The 19,937-nt window shown below is 44.0% G+C and overlaps 1 protein-coding gene across 3 annotated transcripts in view; it reads right to left on the reverse strand.

The window, feature by feature from the left end:
* The window catches only part of DSE (dermatan sulfate epimerase), a 244,157-nt gene that overhangs the window by 184,044 nt on the left and 40,176 nt on the right, over positions 1-19,937 (reverse strand). For all 3 annotated transcript variants that reach the window (XM_033937233.1, XM_033937232.1, XM_033937231.1), the window contains exon 2: positions 14,826-15,294. In XM_033937233.1, coding sequence (XP_033793124.1) covers positions 14,826-15,241 — 416 coding nt within the window. In that variant the 5' untranslated portion in view covers positions 15,242-15,294. The remainder of the gene's footprint in view (positions 1-14,825; positions 15,295-19,937) is intronic.

Below are 19,937 nucleotides of genomic sequence, written 5' to 3' on the forward strand. Positions count from 1 at the left end.
TAAGACATTTTTTTCCTGCCTCCCTTATCAAAATGTATTAGTCTTTTATAATTAGTTTTTACTGTCCTGTTGTTGGATTTTTTATTTTAACTTAAATTTTAACTAATGTAAATCGCACTGGATTTGGATTTTGCAATTATATCAAATATTTTAAATAAACTTGAAAACTTGAAACTTAGCTCCGTGGAAAACAAAAAACTGAGGAGCCGCGAGTGGCGTCGGGTGGGAAGGCAGTCGCACATGTGCTGTGCAGGTAGTTCACAAACTTTCTCAAGTTCTTAAAGTGGCGATGCACTTTTAAAGCTGTCCATATCGTGACTCCACTGATGACGTCACCCACATGCAGGGCCGGATTTAGTTGAAAAGAGGCCCTAGGCCAGGGGTGTCCAATGTCGGTCCTCGAGGGCCGCAATCCAGTCGGGTTTTCAGGATTTCCCCAATGAATATGCATGAGATCTATTAGCATACAATGAAAGCAGTGCATGCAAATAGACCTCATGTATATTCATTGGGGAAATCCTGAAAATCCGACTGGACTGCGGCCCTCGAGGACCGACATTGGACACCCCTGCCCTAGGCTATTCCACTTATGAGGCCCTTTCACCTCCCATTTTTAAGTTTGTAAATTACATTAGAGATAATAAAATACATCATTACTGTAATATATATCAATATGTTAAATGAAACATGTTGTTATTGGTACTAACCTTTATAAAAAATGTGACACGGATCTTGAGGCCCTAGGCTGAAGCCTAGTTAGCCTATAGGAAAATCCGGCCCTGCCCACATGTGAGAATATACTACCTGCTTGTCCTGGGATAAAGCAGTATATCAAATATGAAAAAATAAACTGCCAGCTGAACAACACAGCAAAAACAATTACCCTGGACAAGCCACTTAATCCTCCACTACCCCAGGTACATTAGATAGATTGTGAGCCCACCAGGACAGATAGGAAAAATGCTTGAAGTACCTGAACGTAAACCTCTTTGAGTGTGATTGTTTAACTACACAAAGGTGATATGAGTCCCAATCCCTTCCCCTTCTCTTAGACTTCTGCAGCTGGTATCACGATTGCTGAGACGTCAGTTCTACCTACCTATTTGCGGCAAGACCTGAACAACTGCAACATTTAAATCTCTTAATAACGTTTGTTCTACCCCCACAACTTGTGTGTGTAAATTTGCATTCAGTTTATAATGTACTGACAAAATCCTGAATGGAGTAGAACAGGCACAAGAGGATCGATTTTTCACTCCATCAAAAATTACAAAGACTACGGGACACTCGATGAAGTTACAGGGAAATATTTTTAAAATCAATAGGAGGAAATATTTTTTCACTCAGAGAATAGTTAAGTATAAACCGAATGCAAACCTGATTGAGTTCTTTGACTGGGTGACCAGAGAATTAGATCAAGGACATGCACTAGATGTAATTTACTTAGATTTCAGCAAAGCCTTTGACACAGTTCCTCATAGGAGGCTCTTAAACAAACTCCATGGGTTGAAGTTAGGGCCCAAAGTGGTGAACTTGATTAGAAACTGGTTGATGGACAGACGCCAGAGGGTAGTGGTAAATAGAATTCACTCAGAGGAGGGTCAGATGAGTAGTGGAGTCCTTCAAGGATCGATGTTAGGTCTGATTCTGTTCATTATGTTTATGAGCGACATTACCGAAGGGTTAGAAGGTAAGGTTAGCCTTTTTTGCGGATGATACCAAGATTTGTAACAGAGCGGACACTCCGGGGGGAGTGGAAAACATGAAAAAGGATCTGCAAAAGTTAGAAGAATGATCTGATATGTGGCAACTAAAATTCAATGCGAAGAAGTGCAGAGTGATGCATTTGGGAGGTAGAAATCCAAGGGAACCATATGTGCTGGGAGGTGAGATGCTGATAAGCACAAACGAAGAGAGGGACCTTGGGGTGATTGTGTCTGAGGATCTAAAGGCATCTAAACAGTGTGATAAGGCGGTAGCTGTAGCCAGAAGGATGCTAAGCTGTATAGAAAGAGGAGTAACTAGCAGAAAAAGGGAGGTGTTGATGCCCCTGTATAGGTCATTGGTGAGGCCACACTTGGAGTATTGTGTTCAGTTTTGGAGGATATAAAAAGACTTGAAGCGGTCCAGAGGAAGGCAAAGAAAATGGTAAGAGGTTTGAACAAAAAGAAGTATGAGAAGAGACTGGAAGACCTAAATATGTATACTCTGGAAGAGAGGAGGGACAGGGGAGATATGATAGACATTTAAATAATTGAAAGGCATTAATATATAAGCAAATCTTTTCCAGATAAGAAAAAATGGTAAAACTAGAGAGCATAAGAAGTTGCCTCCACTGGGTCAGACCAGAGGTCCATTGCGTGCAGCGGTCCGCTCCCATGGCGGCCCATCAGGTCTATGACCTGTGAAGTGGTTCCTGACCATTTCTATAATCTACCTCTGCTTCTATCTGTACCCCTCAATCCCCTTATCCTTTAGGAACCTATCTAAACCTTCCTTGAACCCCTGTACTGTGCTCTGGCCTATCACAACCTCTGGAAGTGCGTTCCATGTGTCCACCACCCTCTGGGTAAAAAAGAACTTCCTAGCATTTGTTCTAAACCTGTCCTCTTTCAATTTCTCCGAGTGACCCCTAGTACTTGTGGTTCCCCACAGTCTGAAGAATCTGTCCCTGTCTACCTTCTCTATGCCCTTCAGAATTTTGAAGGTTTCTATCATGTCTCCTCTAAGTCTCCTCTTCTCTAGGGAGAACAGCCCCAGCATTTTCAACCTGTCAGCTGTGGCGCTGCCGGACCCGTGGATACGCTTGGCTCCGGTCAGCGCTCAGAATAGCCTGCGTCCTACGTGCTTCCAGAAAAGCTGGAAGTCCTGCTGGGCACACAATCCAATGAGGAAGCAAAAAGGATTCCAAACAGTCACTTTCAAAATAAAATAAAGTCCCACTTTATTGTGGCAATGCAGCTTGAACAAGGTTCAGTTCATTCTTTCCCAAAACATAAGAAAAATGGAACAAAAATCAAATCGAGTTGAAAAGCAAACAGCCAACAACTCACACCTACCTTGCAGGTGATACAGGTAAGTAGCAAAGTGTAGTCCCAATCGTTCTGCCTTTGGCAAACAGGCAGTAACAAATTGTCACACTTCCTTTATAAATAAAGCCAGTGCTGTGCCCAAGCCTAGATTGAAGCCGGCTTGGCCCCAACCAACTTAACAGTAGTTGGTGGGGGAGGGGAGTAGCAGAATCCACTAACTTTACTCTGTAAGTAACAGAATGCCACAAAACGCCCCACAATCCCAACCTAGGATATTATGTGGATTCTTCCCCAAACTACTTCCTCAGGCACACAATCAAAAATTGAAACTTTGCTGGCTTTCAAAACAAAAACATAAACTCAAACAGTCCAGCACACTGAAGCCTAACCAAAAGGTTCACTTCCAGGCACCTAGTAAGGAGCTCAGCACTGCTCCCTTACTTCTTACAGGTGCACAGCATTCCCCAGCAAGAAGCCTAAACGATTGCTAGCATGAGCACACAAACAGAACACAACCAGCAATTAAACTTAACTTTCCTCCATAGGGCAAGCTTCTGTAATGTTGGCAGTTTCAAGGCAGTCCATGAGCTCTGGTTCTGCTAGCTGGTTAGCTTCAGGGTCAGGGGCTGGATCCACCATCTCAATGTCCTGGCAAAGTTGAGGTTCAGGAGAGCTATCCTGCCAACCTCCTTCCTGGGCTGACCCAGGGCAGACTGACTGCTTCCTCCTCAGAGCAGCCTCTAGTGCATTGAGGCGACCACGCCCTGTTCTCTGAGGGGCAGCTTCTGCCTAGCTTTCCTAGGACTTCTAATTAGCTCCTGCAGCTGGGAGTTAGCTGAGAGAGTAGGAGGATTCAGTGGCTGTTCCAGGCTGTTACCCTCATAGTCCTCTTCTCCCCAGGGATCTGTAATCTGGGATTTAAAGCCTGTCACACTGATTAGCTCTTTTAATGGCTGGGCTAGGTTTATCCAAAGCCTTACCTGGCACAAGCCGAGCTTTAGGGCTAGGGTTGTGACACAGCGTATGAAAAATTTTCCTTTTATCAGTTTAGTCGCTCTCCTCTGGACACCCACACGTACTGCCATAATTTGAGGTTACAGGGAGGAAGACTTAGGAGCAATGTTAGGAAATTCTTCTTCACAGAGAGGGTGGTAGATGCCTGGAATGCCCTCCCGAGAGAAGTGGTGGAGAGGAAAACGGTGATGGAATTCAAAAAAGTGTGGGATAAAATAGAGGATCTCTAATTAGAAAATGAAGGATGTAAATTAAAGAACAAAGGCCAGTATTGGACAGACCTGCATGGTCTGTGTCCCGTATATGGTGATTCAGTGTAGGAAGGGCTGGGGTAGGCATCAATGTGAGCACCACTAATATGGAACATGAGGATGTTACTTGCCAGACCTTACGGTAGATATCCTGCAAACAAGATGGTTGGATAGGCTGAAGTGAGTCTGGATGGCAACTTCAGCATTTGAAACCTAGGACAATACCAGACTTTACAGTCCACGGCCCAGAAGTATCAAAGAAGAGACAAGTTAATGTAATCATATATTTTTTAATGAGTATAACTTATGGGCAGATTGGATGGACCGTTCAGGTCTTTATCTGATGTCATTTACTATGTTACTATTGCCAGAGGTTGTAGTTACTATTGCCAGAGGCCATCCTTTGGAAGGCCCTTTGTGTAGACCAGGACACCAAACAACACAGTAAAAGACCCCCCTACAACAAAATAATCCTCTCCCAACCACAACAATCACCAGTGAAAACACCAAAAGAAATACAGCTCACTCCATCCAATCCTAACCTCCCAACTCCACAAAAAATGAAGCCAATAAAATAGAAATAAATAGTCATCGCCCTACTACTCTTGATCCTAACATTCTGGAAAGCAAAAGGAAACTATAACTCACCAATTCCAGTTATAGTAACAAGCAATAGAAACCACCACCCAGTAGGGAGAAACCATATACCGTATTTTTACGCATATAACGCGCGCGCTATATAAGATTTTACAAATACGGAATAACCAGCTAATACAAATTCTGCTTCATGAGAGGGAAATCATAGCGTATATTCTTGAATATAAACCAAGATTTTTGGCCAAAAAATGGGGTCTCATTTTATATTTGAGCCTCCTTTCAATCATGGTGCTTTTTTCCTCCCCTCCCCACCTGATGACCAACGCTGCTATTTTCCACCCCTCCCGATGTCCGGCACTGCTATCCTGCACCTCCCTCCGATGACTGGCATGGCTATCTCCCTCACTCTCCAATGACCAGCATTGTTATCTCCTTGATGATTGACATTGCTATCTTTTCCCTCCCTGATGACCAGCACTCCTATTCTCCACTACCCAAGCCCCAAACCAACATCTCACTTACAGTCCCGATGCTCTGGAAGCCCACGCTGGCGCTCTATGCTGGGATGAAGGGCCTTGAGCATCTGCGCATGCTCAAGGTCTGCTGGGCCGACTTTATGAATGTAAGCGCCCCTATTCACCCGGTCGAAGCAAATTGCCCAGCTACGAAAGAGTTAATCTGCGGCAGGAGGAGCATGCGCGGTATACACATGGGTGCGCTATACCGAAATTATTTTACATAAATGCTTGGTTCCGTAGGCGCGTTATTTGCGTAAAAATACGGTAGATGTGGTTGACTGCTCCACCAGCATGCACCACAGCATCCCCCAGACCTGGGGAGAAGACCCATAAACGCCTCCCGAATCCATCCCTGGATCAAACCCACCCCCCAAGCAGACACCCTCCTCGACCCAAAAATATCACACGACACTAAAACAGAATTTACATCTCCTAAAAGTAAGCAGTAAGATGTTAAAGTAGTTATAAAATACAAAATCATAAACATCCTCCTTGACCTTAAACAAACTACCAGGAGGAACATAGAAAAGAATACAAGTTAAAGGGTTTTTTAAATTGTGAGAAGATAGGTGACATGCTAAGATGTCTAAGCATTTTATTTGCTTAGAAACTAAAATCTTAAATTCAAAATGTCACGGTGGCAGTAGAAGCCATTCTTGACAAAAAGCTACAAGCTCTATACGATTGGGCTGAGGAAGCCTATAATCATTTGGACAGTATTGACTTAGAGTTGAACCAACTGCAACAGAGGATGAGCAGGCTTCAGCTGAAGGCCCCACGGTGGTGTTGCAGAAGAAACTGGCAGACCTCAAGGCTAAGCTTGACGATTTGGATAATCGCTCATGGCAGAACACTCTCTGCTTTGTGGGCATACCAGAGACATCAAAGGACAGAGACTAGCGCGTCTGTTGGAAACTTGATTGATGGAGGTGATAAGTTTGAATTCCCAGCTAGGCCTGGTACAAATTGAGCAGGTACATTGAATGGTACCTCTGAGGCAGCCGGGGGCTAAGCTGTGAGCTGTTATCATCCGCCTCCTACATTTTTCTCACAAGCAGGTCATCTTGCAGGCTCTCCAGTCAGGGACTACACTTACCTATGCTGGCAATAAAGTATTGTGTGCAGGACTATTCAACTTTGGTAGTGGCAGTGCGGAAAAAGTACCTTGCAAAAACCCAAAGAGTAGCAACATTCCATGCTACCAATCCAGACCAAGCAGTGGATTCCACCATGTGTTTCTCAATAACAGACTATGGACTCAATCCAGGTCAAGCAGTGGCTTCCACCATGTCTTTCTCAAAAAGAGACTATGAACTTTCCTCCAGGAACTTGTCCAAACCTTTCTTAAAACCAGCTACGCAATCCGCTCTTACCACATCCTCTGGCAATGTGTTCCAGAGCTTAACTATTCTCTGAGTTAAAAAAAATTTCCTCCTACTGGTTTTAAAAGTATTTCCCTTTAACTTCATCGAATGTTCCCTAGTCTTTGTAATTTTTGACGGAGTGAAAAATAGATCCACTTTTACCCGTTCTACTCCACTCAGGATTTTGTAGACTTCAATCATATCTCCTCTCAGCCTTCTCTTTTCCAAAGTGAAGAGCCCTAACCGTTTTAGTCTTTCCTCATATGAGTTCCATCCACTTTACCATCTTGGTCGCTCTTCTTTGAACCTTTTCTAGTAACACTATATCTTTCTTGAGATAGGAGACCAGAACTGAATGTAATATTCCAGATGGGGTTGCACCATGATAGCGATACAGGGGCATTATGACATTCTTAGTCTTGTTAACCATATTAATAATTCCTAGCATCCTGTTTGCTTTTTGGCCCCCGCCGCGCATTGGGTGTGTTTCATCGTATTGTCTACAATGATACCCAGATCCTATTCTTGGGCGTTAACCATCAAGATGGACCCTAGCATCCGGTAACTGTGATTCAGGTTATTCATCCCAATGTGCATCACTTTGCATTTGTCCACATTAAATTTAATCTGCCATTTGGCCGCCCAGTCTTCCAATTTCCTAAGGTTTGCCTGTAATGTTTCACAATCTGCATGCATTTTAACAATTTTGAACAGTTTAGTGTCATCTGCAAATTTAATCACCTCACTCATCGTTCCAATTTCTAGATCATTTATAAATAAGTTAAATAGCATTGATCCCAGTACAAACCCCTGTGGCACTCCACTGTTTACTCTCCTCCATTGAGAAAAATTACCATTTAACCCTACCCTGTTTTCTATCCGATAACCAATTCCTAATCCACAACTGAACTTTGCCACCTATCCCATGACACTTTAATTTTCTCAGGAGCCTCTTGTGAGGAACTTTATCAAAAGCTTTCTGAAAATCTAGATACACTAAATCAACCGGCTCACCTTTATCTACATGTTAAGAACATAAGAACTGCCGCTACTGGGTCAGACCAATGGTCCATCGTGCCCAGCAGTCTGCTCGTGCGGCGGCCCTTAGGTCAAGACCAGTGCCCTATTTGAGTCTAGCCTTACCTGCATACATTCTGGTTCAGCAGGAACTTATTTAACCTATTCTTGAATCCCTGGAGGGTGTTTTCCCCTATAACAGCCTCTGGAAGAGCGTTCCAGATTTCTACCACTCTCTGGCTGAAGAAGAACTTCCTTACGTTTATAAGGAAAAAATCCCCTTTTAACTGTCTCTACTATGTCAATTCTCTTCAATATCTTGAATGTTTCGATCATGTCCCCTTTCAGTCTCCTCTTTTCAAGGGAGAAGAGGTCCAGTTTCTCTAGCCAGTCTCTTAACCATTTTTGGCGCTCTTCTCTGGACCCTTTCAAGTAGTACTATGTCCTTTTTCATGTACGGCAACCAGTGTTGGACGCAGTATTCTAGGTGGGAGCACACCATGGCCCGGTACAGCGGCATGATGTTTATTCACACCTTCAAAGAAGTCAAGCAAATTTGTGAGGCAAGATTTCTCTCAGCTGAACCCATGCTGACTCCGTCTCATTAAATCATGTTAGTCTACGTGTTATTTTATTTTTTATAATTGTTTCTACCATTTTGACAAGCACTGAAGTGAGGCTTACCGGTCTGTAATTTCCTAGATCTCCCCTAGAGCCCTTTTCAAAAATCGGCCTAACATTGGCCACCCTCCAATCTTCAGGTACTATAGACGATTTGAGAGACAGGTTACAGATCACTAACAGCAGGTCAGCAATTTCATGTTTGAGATCTTTTAGTACCCTGGGATGTATGCCATCCTGGCGATTTATCACTTTTTAACTTGTCGATTTGGCTCAGTACATCATCCAGATTCACCGAGATTTCTTGCAGTTTCTCCGCATCATCACCCTTGAAAATCATTTCTGGTTCAGGTAGATCTCTTACATCTTCTTCCGTAAAGACAGAAGCAGAGAATTCATTCAGTCTTTCCGCTATGGCCTTATCCTCCCTAAGCGCCCCTTTCACTCCTTGATCAGAGTCCCTCACAGGTTTTCTGCTTCTGATGTACCTAAAAAAATTGCTACGAGTTTTGCCATCTTTCCTGAAACCCGTGTGGATTAACCCAAGTTTGTTGCAGCATGTGAGAGCGCTGTAACTGGAGCATGGTCATTTATCCCCTGACGCAGCCTTGACCAGCGAAATGGGGATTCCCTGTCGGGGTATTGGTGTCTGAAACAAGCAGAAGCGGTGTGACTGAAAGAGATCACAAATAAGTTTTTTTTGAGCCAATGAAGTGTTAACTGAGGCTTTTTTCTCCACAAACATGCTTTGGTTAGTTGAGTGCTTTATACTCCAATTTTGCTATATTCTGTATTGTAGCACATAGGGATTAGTGGAGTGATCATATCTGTGTCAAGCATAATTTTTTTTCTTTGATATTTGAATTATGCATTCTTTTTGAGATATAGTAATTGAAATCACCCATTATTATAGTGTTACCCATTTCTGCAGCTTTCCTAATCTCTGAAAATATTTCTTCATCTGTCTGCTCATTTTGTCCCGGGGGACAGTAGTATAACCCAACCTTTATATTCCTTCCCTTCACACATAGAATTTCTATCTATAAGGATTCCACACTGCTATCTATGTCATACAGAATGTTTATTTTATTTGATTCAATTCTCTCTTTAACATATAGCTCAACCCCCCTCCAATTTGATCTACTCTATCCTTGCGATATAATTTGTACCCAGGTAACACAGTGTCCCATTGATTGTCCTCCTTCCACCAGGTCTCCGAGATGCCTATTATATCTATCTCATCATTCAGTGCTATATACTCTAACTCTCCTATTTTATTTTTTAGACTTCTAGCATTTGCATACAGACACTTCAAATTGTGATTTTCCTTGCAACTACAGTCTGCTGAGAAGACAGGGAAAATTTTAGTCTTTTACTCTGCCATCCTCTTAAACCCTGCTGGCTTTCTTTCACCATTATTGGAACCTCTCTACCAGGAATCTCTAGTTCTCTAAATCTCATCAGCAGGGTCATCATTTAGACATAGTTACTTTTCCTCCAAGACTGATGCACAACCTAATATTTATGTATCGAACAGCACTTGGGAATCAATCATTTGATCCGACCATTCAAAGTGCAGCTTTAACTTAAGTTGGTTGTAAGCATAACAAACAACTGATAGCTGGAAAACAATGACAACAAACGCTCGCAGTCTAAGCAACAAAGTTCATGATCTTCAAGCCCTGATGTTAGAAACAAACCTGGATATTGTTGCTATCAAAGAGACATGGTTCAGTGACTTCCATGGATGGAATGCAAACATACCGGGATATAATCTTTTTAGGAAGGACACAGATGGTCAAAGAGGTGGATGAGTAGCTCTCTATGTAAAGATCGATATTCAAGCGACTGAAATGCAGGGGACCTGGGGAGTGGAAAAAGAAATATGGATCGCTTTGAAAAGAGAAGATGAAACTATCTATGTTGGTGTAGTCTATAGACCTCAGACTCAATCACAGCAAATTGATAAAGATCTGATTGCAGATATCCAAAAGTTCAGACAGAAAGAGGAGGTACTTCTGTTTGGTGACTTCAATCTGCCGGATGTGAACTGGAATGTTCCATCTGCGAAATAGGAAAGAAGTAGGGACCAGATAATAACGGGAATAAAACCCTGTGTCCCATTGGGTCAAGGGAACATCCTCAACAGCATGGAGGCAAAGAAGAGCCTGAGCCTCCTGAAGAAGAAGGGGAAGTTGTGACATGTTGGAAGGAAACTCTTTTGGAGGGAGATCTGGTGGAATTTGAAGAAATTGAAGCGAGTAACCTCTCTGATGATAGTGAGAACCCAGAGGTCTGATGTAATCTGCTCCCACTGTTGGTAAAAGTGATGGAGATGACCTCCTATGGGGAGGAGAGAAGACTGATGGATGAAGATGGACCTGTAAGTGATCTTTTACCTAAAACTTTTTATTCCCTAATCATTTAATATCCTGTATAGTAACCCTCTATCTATACCTCTATAGAGTTGTTGAAACTCAGGCAACCGGTGCACAGGTAAATCATAAGAACATAAGAACATAAGCAGTGCCACTGCTGGGTCAGACCACAGGTCCATCCCGCCCAGCAGTCCGCTCCCGCGGCGGCCCAACAGGTCACGACCTGTCTGAATCACCCCTTGGTTTCAGTACCCTACGATCCCTTTGTCCCTCAGGAATCCGTCCAATCCCTGTTTGAATCCCTGTACTGTATTCTGCCTGATCACTTCCTCCGGGAGCGCATTCCATGTGTTCACAACCCTTTGGGTGAAGAAAAACTTCCTTGCATTTGTCTTGAACCTATCCCCCTTCAGTTTCTCCGAGTGCCCCCTCTCAGAGTAGGGCATAGTCTTTATGCAGTACTTCAGATAAGATGTGAACATTAAGTTGTAATTCAAAATCCTGTTTGCCATCATGGAATTTTGATACAGACGGTGTACAAATTTATCCATCGTCCGTCCTTCTCTGCCTGGAGGGACTGCAGCATAAACCTTGGTGGGATTAGATTTTTTGAGAGATAATTCTATCACCAAAGATTGGTGAGACAATTGCAGCTTCTCAAACCCTTTACAAGGAACCGTACGGTAACAAGATTCCATTTTTGAGGGAATAGCCGGAATTGAATAAGGAGTCTCGAGATTTCTCAGAAAAGTTTGCTTCAAAACAGGATTCATGGGAAGTCTCATGGTGTCCTTTGGCAGATGTGGCAATTCCATCTCAGCCAAATATTGAGGAGTATACTTAGACTCAGATTGAAGATCAACTTGAAAAGCCTTACTCATGTCAAAGATGAATCTTGAAAAAGATGTGGATTTCGAAGATGAAGAGCCTTCAGGAGAAGTGGAGCGAGACTGAGGCGTTTCTGAATAAGGAGAAGCCTCCCTGGAGTATTGGGAAGGGACATCTGTATCCATCATAAGAGTCACAGAAGAAGCTCTGGTGTGTGATATAGGCGGAGTCAGAGAGTGCTTATGTTTGAGATGTCTTGATGAAGAGGTCCCAGGAGTATGAGGAACTGAATGTCTCGACTCGTGCCTCACAGAAACAGGCGAACAAGGATCACTCATAGTATGCCTCGAAAGAGGATTCCGGGACCTAGACGAGCCTCAAGATACAGAAGTACGAGGTGTTGAAAGCTTCGGAGTTCGAGACTTATGCCTAGCTTTGAAGTGGTCTCGATGGGCCTCAAATGATGAGGTATAGAAGACTCTTTATCCTTCTTCAAAGCCAGGTGCCTCGATGACGAGGACTGCTTAGAGTGGGGTCTCAATCAAGGCTTGTCCTCCATCTCTCGAGCAGGTTGAGTAGCTGGAGACCAGGACCTGGAAGGACGGGGTGAGGAGTCACTGGAGAACAAAGGCCAAGACCTAACAGGTTTTAATCGTTGTGCCTCGACACTGGCTCAGACTGGCTCGCAATGCTCAGACTGACAGACTGGCCTCGACACTGGCTCAGACTGGCTCGCAATGCTCAGACTGGCAGACTGGCTCAGAGAATGCTCATACTGGCTCACAGAAAGCAGGGTCGAGGCAGGGGCAAGCTTGGTGAAAACAGATGTGAGCTGCCTGGTCAATATGGCTTGCAGCATGTCCTCGAAGACAGGTACCGAGACCAATGACTCTGGTTTAGAAGGTGCAGCAGTGCGCTCCACAGAGGGTGACCTCAAGGATGAGTATTCCCTATTTTTGGAGGCACACTTTGGAGGAGGTCTCATAGAGGCTGGCACAACTGCACTAGTTGCCTGGACTGCCTGAGACTCAGCTGGAGGCTTCTTAGCTAGCGTACCTGCAGAGGAAAGAGCAGACTTGCCTGAGGATAAGACCTTAAGAGGCACAGCAGATGAGGTCTTCACAGACGAGGGTGACTTGCTCGAGGTCGAGGCCTTTTCTGCAGACGGCTCCATGGAACCAAAGAGCTGCTGGATTTGGACACAATGTCTCCAGAGAGCTCTTTTTTGAAGGGTAGCACAGAGCGGGCAGGACTCAGGGCAATGTTCAGGTCCCAAGCACTTAATATACCAACGGTGTGGGTTGGTGAGAGAAATTGCCCAGTTACACTGGCTACAGCTTTTGAAACCCGTAAGAGGCTGGGACATAGAAAAAAATATGGCTGCAGCCAAACAAGGGTTGGCGGCAGGGCCTGAGCCCAAGCCCCACCGGATGAGAACTGACGTAAAAAAGAAAACTTAAAAAAAAATATAAAAAAAAGAGACGCGCCGCACAGTGATTACTAAAAATAGACAATTAAAGGAAAAAGAAAGCCGTGGTGCAAGAAGACAGAACTCGAAGACAGCAGAGCTGAGAAACAGGTGCTTCTTGGCTCCGCGGAAAAACGAGAACTGAGGTACCTCACAGGAGACGCACGACTTACTTTCGGCGGGAAGGCATTCGCACATGCGCGGTGCAGCACTTGCAAACTCTTTGAAAGTTCTTCAAGCAAATCTGCTTGCGAGGCTGTCCGCTAAGGGGCTCTGTGGATGACATCACCCACATGTTGAGAATATGCTGCCTGCTTGTCCTGGGATAATACTATGTCCTTTACATAGTATTATCCCAGCGGACCATTCGGGTCTTTATCTGCCGTCATTTAGTATGTTAATATGGCCCCGATTCACTAAAGTCAGCAATCGTCACTAACCAATCACTGCTGACCGACCTGATTCACATAATGGCCCACCGCCTATTTTTCCCTTCGATCTGGCCATGCAAATTTGTAAACCCCCTATGCAAAATAGCCAAGCAATTGATTCACTAACATTTGCTTGGCTATTTTGCATTGGGTTTTATGATCCTAAAACCCGACTGCTCTAGACCTGTCGGTAACTGTGTTACCAAAAGGTCTGCTGGTTTTTTGATAGGTCTGACTGTGTTTTTTTTTTTCCATGGCACACATACAAAATATCTGTTACATTAAAAAAAATGAAAAAACCAAACAAACCAGGTAGACCTGTCAAAAAAACCAGCAGACCTGTCAATTATACAGTTCCCTCTCCCCCCCCCCCCCCGGGTCTCGTCGCCGTCACCCTCCCCATACCTTTAAGTTGGGAGCTGGAGGGGTGCTCAGTCCCTCCTGCTCCTCCACCGACCCCCCATAAGCAATGCGGGCCTTAGGCCACACCCCAGTGCATCATGTGATGCACAGGGATGAGCCAAGGACCTGATTTGCTCAGGCGCCTCAGGCTCCTCCCAAGGGAAGGGTGGTGGTGGCAGGAGGTAGTGTGCATCCCTCTTGCTATTTTTTTGGGTTCGGGGAGGGAGTTTTTTCGGGGGGGCTTTTTTTCTTTTTGGCAGATATTTTGTGTATGTAATACACACAAAATATCTGCCCAATAAAAAAAAAAAAAAAAAGGAAAAAAAACCCTGGCAGAAGCCCTGACAGCAGTGACAGGAGGCTGCTTTTCCTGTCACTACTGTCAGGGCTCTGCACTGACTCAATCGCTCAGTGAGCACCTCCGTGCAAATTATTTGTATGTAAACTTGATAGTGAATCAATCACTGTATAAAAATTTGCCAGAGAATCGGCCAACAATGATTGAGTCGCTATCTTTAGTGAATCTGGGCCTATGTCTTTTACAGAATCTGGCCCCCTAGTTTTTAGGAAATGCTTAAGTAGACAGTATTTGTGCAATTGTCTACATTATTTCTACTTTTTGGTAACCCACCATATTATATGGTTTATGTTTTTGTATATAAAATATCAGCTGAGGTGATTAAACCTTTATTAATTTTGCATACCCTGATTGCTTTTTGTGTTGTACATTTGTATCTTTGCAACTGTATCCCGTTTTTATGTGTTGGTCCAACATACACCACTTCATTAATGGTTTAAGCAAATCTTGACCAGAAAATACAACAGACATTTTCATGCACAACTTGTGAGTCATTCTAGATCAAAGAGTTAGGAATTAAAGAGACAAAGATTTAAAAAAATCTACCAACTAGGCTGAGCCGCCATCCTTTCCATATACTCCTTGGCCAAGTCCAGAGCTTTGGTGTTCTCAGGAAAAAGGATGCAGAACATTGCCAGGGCACCCAGATTATTGCCATATATTTCATTCCAACGAGCACTGAAATCCTCAGGGTCCCAAGGAGGAAGATATTCACCAGGATTTGCCAGCATTGTGTGAGCAGCCTGAGTTATGCGAATCGTAATATGCTGATGAGTGCTCTCTGCCTTGAGTCGTAGATCTTCTATGTCTTGATTAGAAAAGTAGAGCATGGGGTGGCTGTCATAATTTGCATTGAGGAACGGAATTACAGGATTTGGATTTTTGTCTGCTTTACAGGACACAATACAACAAACTAAACATAAGAAAAACACAGTGGGCGCCCCCCGCGTGTAAGTCCTCATTGTGGCATTGAGTTTCCAAATCCTAGGATCAACCAGTTCATCTTTAGGACTTCCTAGGAAAGAGCACAGATGAACTGAAAATTAGAGGATTTAAGAATAAAGATACTTAAGAAATAAGCAAATGATGTTTAAAGGAAAAAGTATAACTACTAGTTTTATGTTAACAAATTAAAAATAATTACCAACTTCATTTCCAATATTCGCCATTGCATTTATCCTTCTAGAAAATACTTTGAATATTTTTTAGTTGTGCACATAAATGTTTTAAATGCTAGCATGTGTGTAAATGTCAGCATATCAGCTAAGTACTATTCTGCAAATACACACTTAGGCCTGGATTCTGTATAGGACACCCGGGATGGGCGTCCTATACAGAATCAAGCCTACACCCGCCCACACTAAACCTGATTCTGTAACCGACGTCCATGTTACAGACGCCAGTTACAGAACCGGATCTCCCTGCCACGATTAGTATAGCAGTCGTGGCTATGGCTGCCAATCTCCCCTCCCCCCACCCCCTAAACGAACGAGGCAGGAGGGTGCCCAACCCCTCCTGCCAAAACACTCCCCATGATCGCTGGCAGGAAGGTGCTCAACCCTTCCTGCTGGTAGAACCCCCAACCCCCCCGACGATCGCGGCAGGAGGGTGCCCAAGCCCTCCTGCCGAACCCCCCCAACGATCCCCACAACAAAACGCCCCAACCCCCCGGACCCCCTCAACAAAACCCCCACCCTGGAACACCCCCCTCCCCCCTCCACCACCCTCCCTCCCCCCGGCCAACTTACCAGCAAGTTGGCCGGACGGGTCCTTGTACCAGCCAGCCAGCAGGCCCGCCTCCGTCTTTATGATGTGGGCACGCCCCTCCCCTGCCCAACCCACAGGATTCTAGGGCCTGATTGACCCAGGCACCTAAGGCCCCTCCCCCAATATAGGCAGCCTGCCTGGGGAGCATTTTTTTTTTTTTTTAGAAAATGTGCCTCCGATTGGCTGATTAGACAGCTGTAGGATTAGACAGCTGCCTACAATTGGGACACAGTTTACAGAATCTGGGCCTCAAAGTCCATAGTGCATATTTTGTGAGAGGGAGTAGAACGAGAGAGGAGTAGAACAAGTACAAGTGGATCGATTTTTCACTCGGTCAAAAATTACAAAGACTAGGGGACACTCTATGAAACTGCAGGGAAATATTTTTAGAATGAAATATTTTTTATTAGCCAACAAGAAAACCCTGAACAGTACAAAAGATGCAATAAAAAAGGGCAAACCAAACAAAAAATTATAATCCCACCCTCCCGACCCCATCCCACCGAGCCCAAATACTGCAACATATAAAAAAAAAACCCATAATCTCAAGAAGGTATATACAGACAGGTGTCAAAACAGTAAACAACTAAGTAGCCAAAGCCCCCTCCCTCCCACCCCCATCAAAGCCAATCACAAGTCCGGGAACACAGGACCAACAGAATAACTGAAATTCCTGGCAGGGGTCTCCCCCGATCCAAAAACACTAGTGTAGGAGATGCCAAAGGCAAAGACAAATGCCACCAAAATCAAGAGATCCAGATAGAAAGCGAGAAAGAAAGAGGGACCTGAGTAGCCCTAAAGGGACGCGTCCCCTAACATGTTCAAAAGATGACTACGCGCTCTCTGGGGCAGAGATTGCAAATATGGATTCCAGATAAGTAAGAAAAGCTTCCACCGTTTAAATGTATGGTCCGCATCTTGCACTTCCCAAGCAATCAGTCTAGCAATATGAGCTTGCCAAGCCCAGTAAGAAGGGACAGAGGAAGTGGTCCAAACCTGCAGAATCACTTTGCAGCCCAAGAGACACACTTTTCGAATCCAAGCAAGGGTTCCCCGCCCTGGGAGAATAAAGGTCTCTGAAAAACCCAACAAAGAATGGGATCGCAAAGTATCACCTGCCCCAACACATAAGAACATAAGCAGTGCCTCTGCTGGATCAGACCAGAGGTCCATCTTGCCCAGCAGTCCACTCACGCGGCAGCCCATCAGGTATAGGACCTGTATAGTGATCCTCCACCGCATATATGCACAAACTCTTTTCCAAAAAAACATGCACCATTGAGCAGGTCCAAAAAACATGAAAAAAAATTAGCATTTTCCAAAGAACACTTAGCACAAACGTTGTTAGCCAAAAAACCCATACGATGAAGCTGCGTGGGAGTGATATAAGCCCAATTAAGGAAGCGATAATGACTTTGTAAACAAGGTGACGAATACCATGCAAACTGGCCCCAATATCCCAAGCTTGGAGAGAGAGCCCAAGATCCTGTTCCCAAGTAGCTCGCAAAGATGAAAAATTCAAAGGCACACCCAAAGAAAGCAAGGCTCTATGGATCCCTGCAATAGAAGGACAATCCGGGTCCACATCTTCAAAGAACTTTCAAAGCTTACAACCCACCAAAAAGGTCACTGGATCAGCGGGAAGGGAACCAAAATAATGCTTAAGTTGATGGAAAGCGAAACAATGCCCCCATCCCGCCAGCCCTCTCTGGAAAAGCTCTTGATAAGAAGGGAAAGCACCACCAGGGAGAAACGATGTGCTCCAGAAAAGTAATCCCCAAGGCGGGAAATACTTTTAAAACCAATAGGAAGAAATATTTTTTCACTCAGAGAATAATTAAGTTCTGGAACGCGTTGCCAGAGGTTGTGATAAAGGTGGACAGCGTAGCTGGTTTTAAGAAAGGTTTGGACAAATTCCTGGAGGAAAAGTCCATAGTCTGTTATTAAGACATGGGGGAAGCCTCTGCTTGCCCTGGATCGGTAGCATGGAATGTTGCTACTCTTTGGGTTTTGGCCACGCACTAGTGACCTGGATTGGCCACCGTGAGAACGGGCTACTGGGCTTGATGGACCATTGGTCTGACCCAGTAAGGCTATTCTTATGTTCTTATGGATGCACAGTCAGAAGGAAGTGCAACCAGAGACTCATGAAATCACCAGCCAACAAAAGGTAGAAAAATGATTTTATTTTTAATTTAATGATCAAAATGTGTCCGTTTTGAGAATTTATATCTGCTGTCTATATTTTGCACTATATTTTCTGTTTTTCTATAGTTGTTACTGAGATGGCATTGCATATTTTAAAGTCATCTGCCTTGACTTTGAAAAAAAAACCTCAAATATAAATGATAATTAACATTTTCTCTGCATACAGTGTACTTTGGGTTTTTTAAATTTTGTGGTTACCATTATTACATTACATTACATTATATTACATTACAGATTTCTATTCCGCCATTACCTTTCGGTTCAAAGCGGATTACAAAAAGAGTTATGGAAGAAGGGTTACAACGTTAGATCAGAGAAGGTTTCCAAGAGAGGGAAAAGTAGGATCTGGGGTTAGGGAGGGGATGGTAAGAGGGGGGTTAAGCTTTATCATGGTATTAAGCTTTATTATGTATTAATAAGATTATATTATGTGTATATGAAAAATGAATGGAAGAAATTGCATTACAATTAGTATTATTATTATGGAGGTGGGTCGCAGATCGCCCGTCTTTTTTGGAACTAGGTGGTAATGGGAGTAAAACCCCCTGCTCTGCTGTTCCAGAAGAACTTCCTTGAAGATGAAGATGAAGCAGAGCTTGAGCTTCCTGAAGAAGAAGTGCGGTCTGGGATGGATTGGAAGGATACTCTCTTGGAGGAAGCTCTGGTGGAATCTGAGTGAAAAGAAGAGAGTATCCTTCCCTTATTATTGACAACACTCAAGAGGTCGGATGTAATGGACTCCCATCGATGGTAAAAATAATGGAGGCGACCTCCTATGGGAGGAGGAGAGGACAGAGGCAGAACGATGGAGGTTATGCTCTGTGTGAGACAGTAAAAAAGATTGCACAGCCTTAGGTGCAGCAGAATGCTGAGGTTTCTGTTGCTTCTGCTGCTCTTGTTTCTTGGGAGGTGCTCGAGTGTAAGGAGCCACCCTTGGAGGATAACTCCTCTGGTAGGATAGAAGAGGTCGAGAAGGCTTTGGAGGAGCTGGCTTAGGCTTTGGTCTGACAATAGAAGCAAAAGATTTTTCATGTTCACACAACTTCTTGGTGGCAGCCTCTATGGATTCATCAAAGAGGTCATTGCCCTCACAAGGAATATTAGCCAGACGATCTTGAAGATTGGATTCCATATCGATGGTGCGAAGCCAGGCCAGGTGGCGCATCGCTACCGAGAATGCAGTGACCCTGGAGGAAAGTTCAAAGGCATCATAAGATAACTGGAGAAGATGCAACATGAGTTGTGCCAAGGTAGAAGTGACTTGCTGAAACTCCAAATGTCTATGCTGACCAAGGTCTTTAGAAAAACCAGAAAGTATATCAATCAAGTACTTGAAATAAGTAGTGAAAATAAAATTATAATTGAGGACCCTGGAGGCCATCATTGAATTTTTGAAAAAGACGACAGCCAAACTTATCCATGGTCCTACCCTCTCTTCCAGGAGGTATGGTGGCATAAACCCTGGAAGGATGGGTCCTCTTCAATGAAGATTCCACAAGAAGGGATTGGTGAGATAGTTGTGAATTCTCAAAGCCCTTACAATGGAGGGTTTTATACCTCAATTCCAACTTGTCTGGAACAGCAGGAATCACATAAGGAATCTCGAGGTTTCGCTTGAAAGTTTGAGACAGAAGCCTGTTTAAAGGAAGCTTGAGAGACTTTGCAGGAGGCCGAGGTATATTC

Source organism: Geotrypetes seraphini, chromosome 3 (genome assembly GCF_902459505.1).
Source record: "Geotrypetes seraphini chromosome 3, aGeoSer1.1, whole genome shotgun sequence".
Classification (NCBI taxonomy): Eukaryota; Metazoa; Chordata; class Amphibia; order Gymnophiona; family Dermophiidae; genus Geotrypetes; species Geotrypetes seraphini.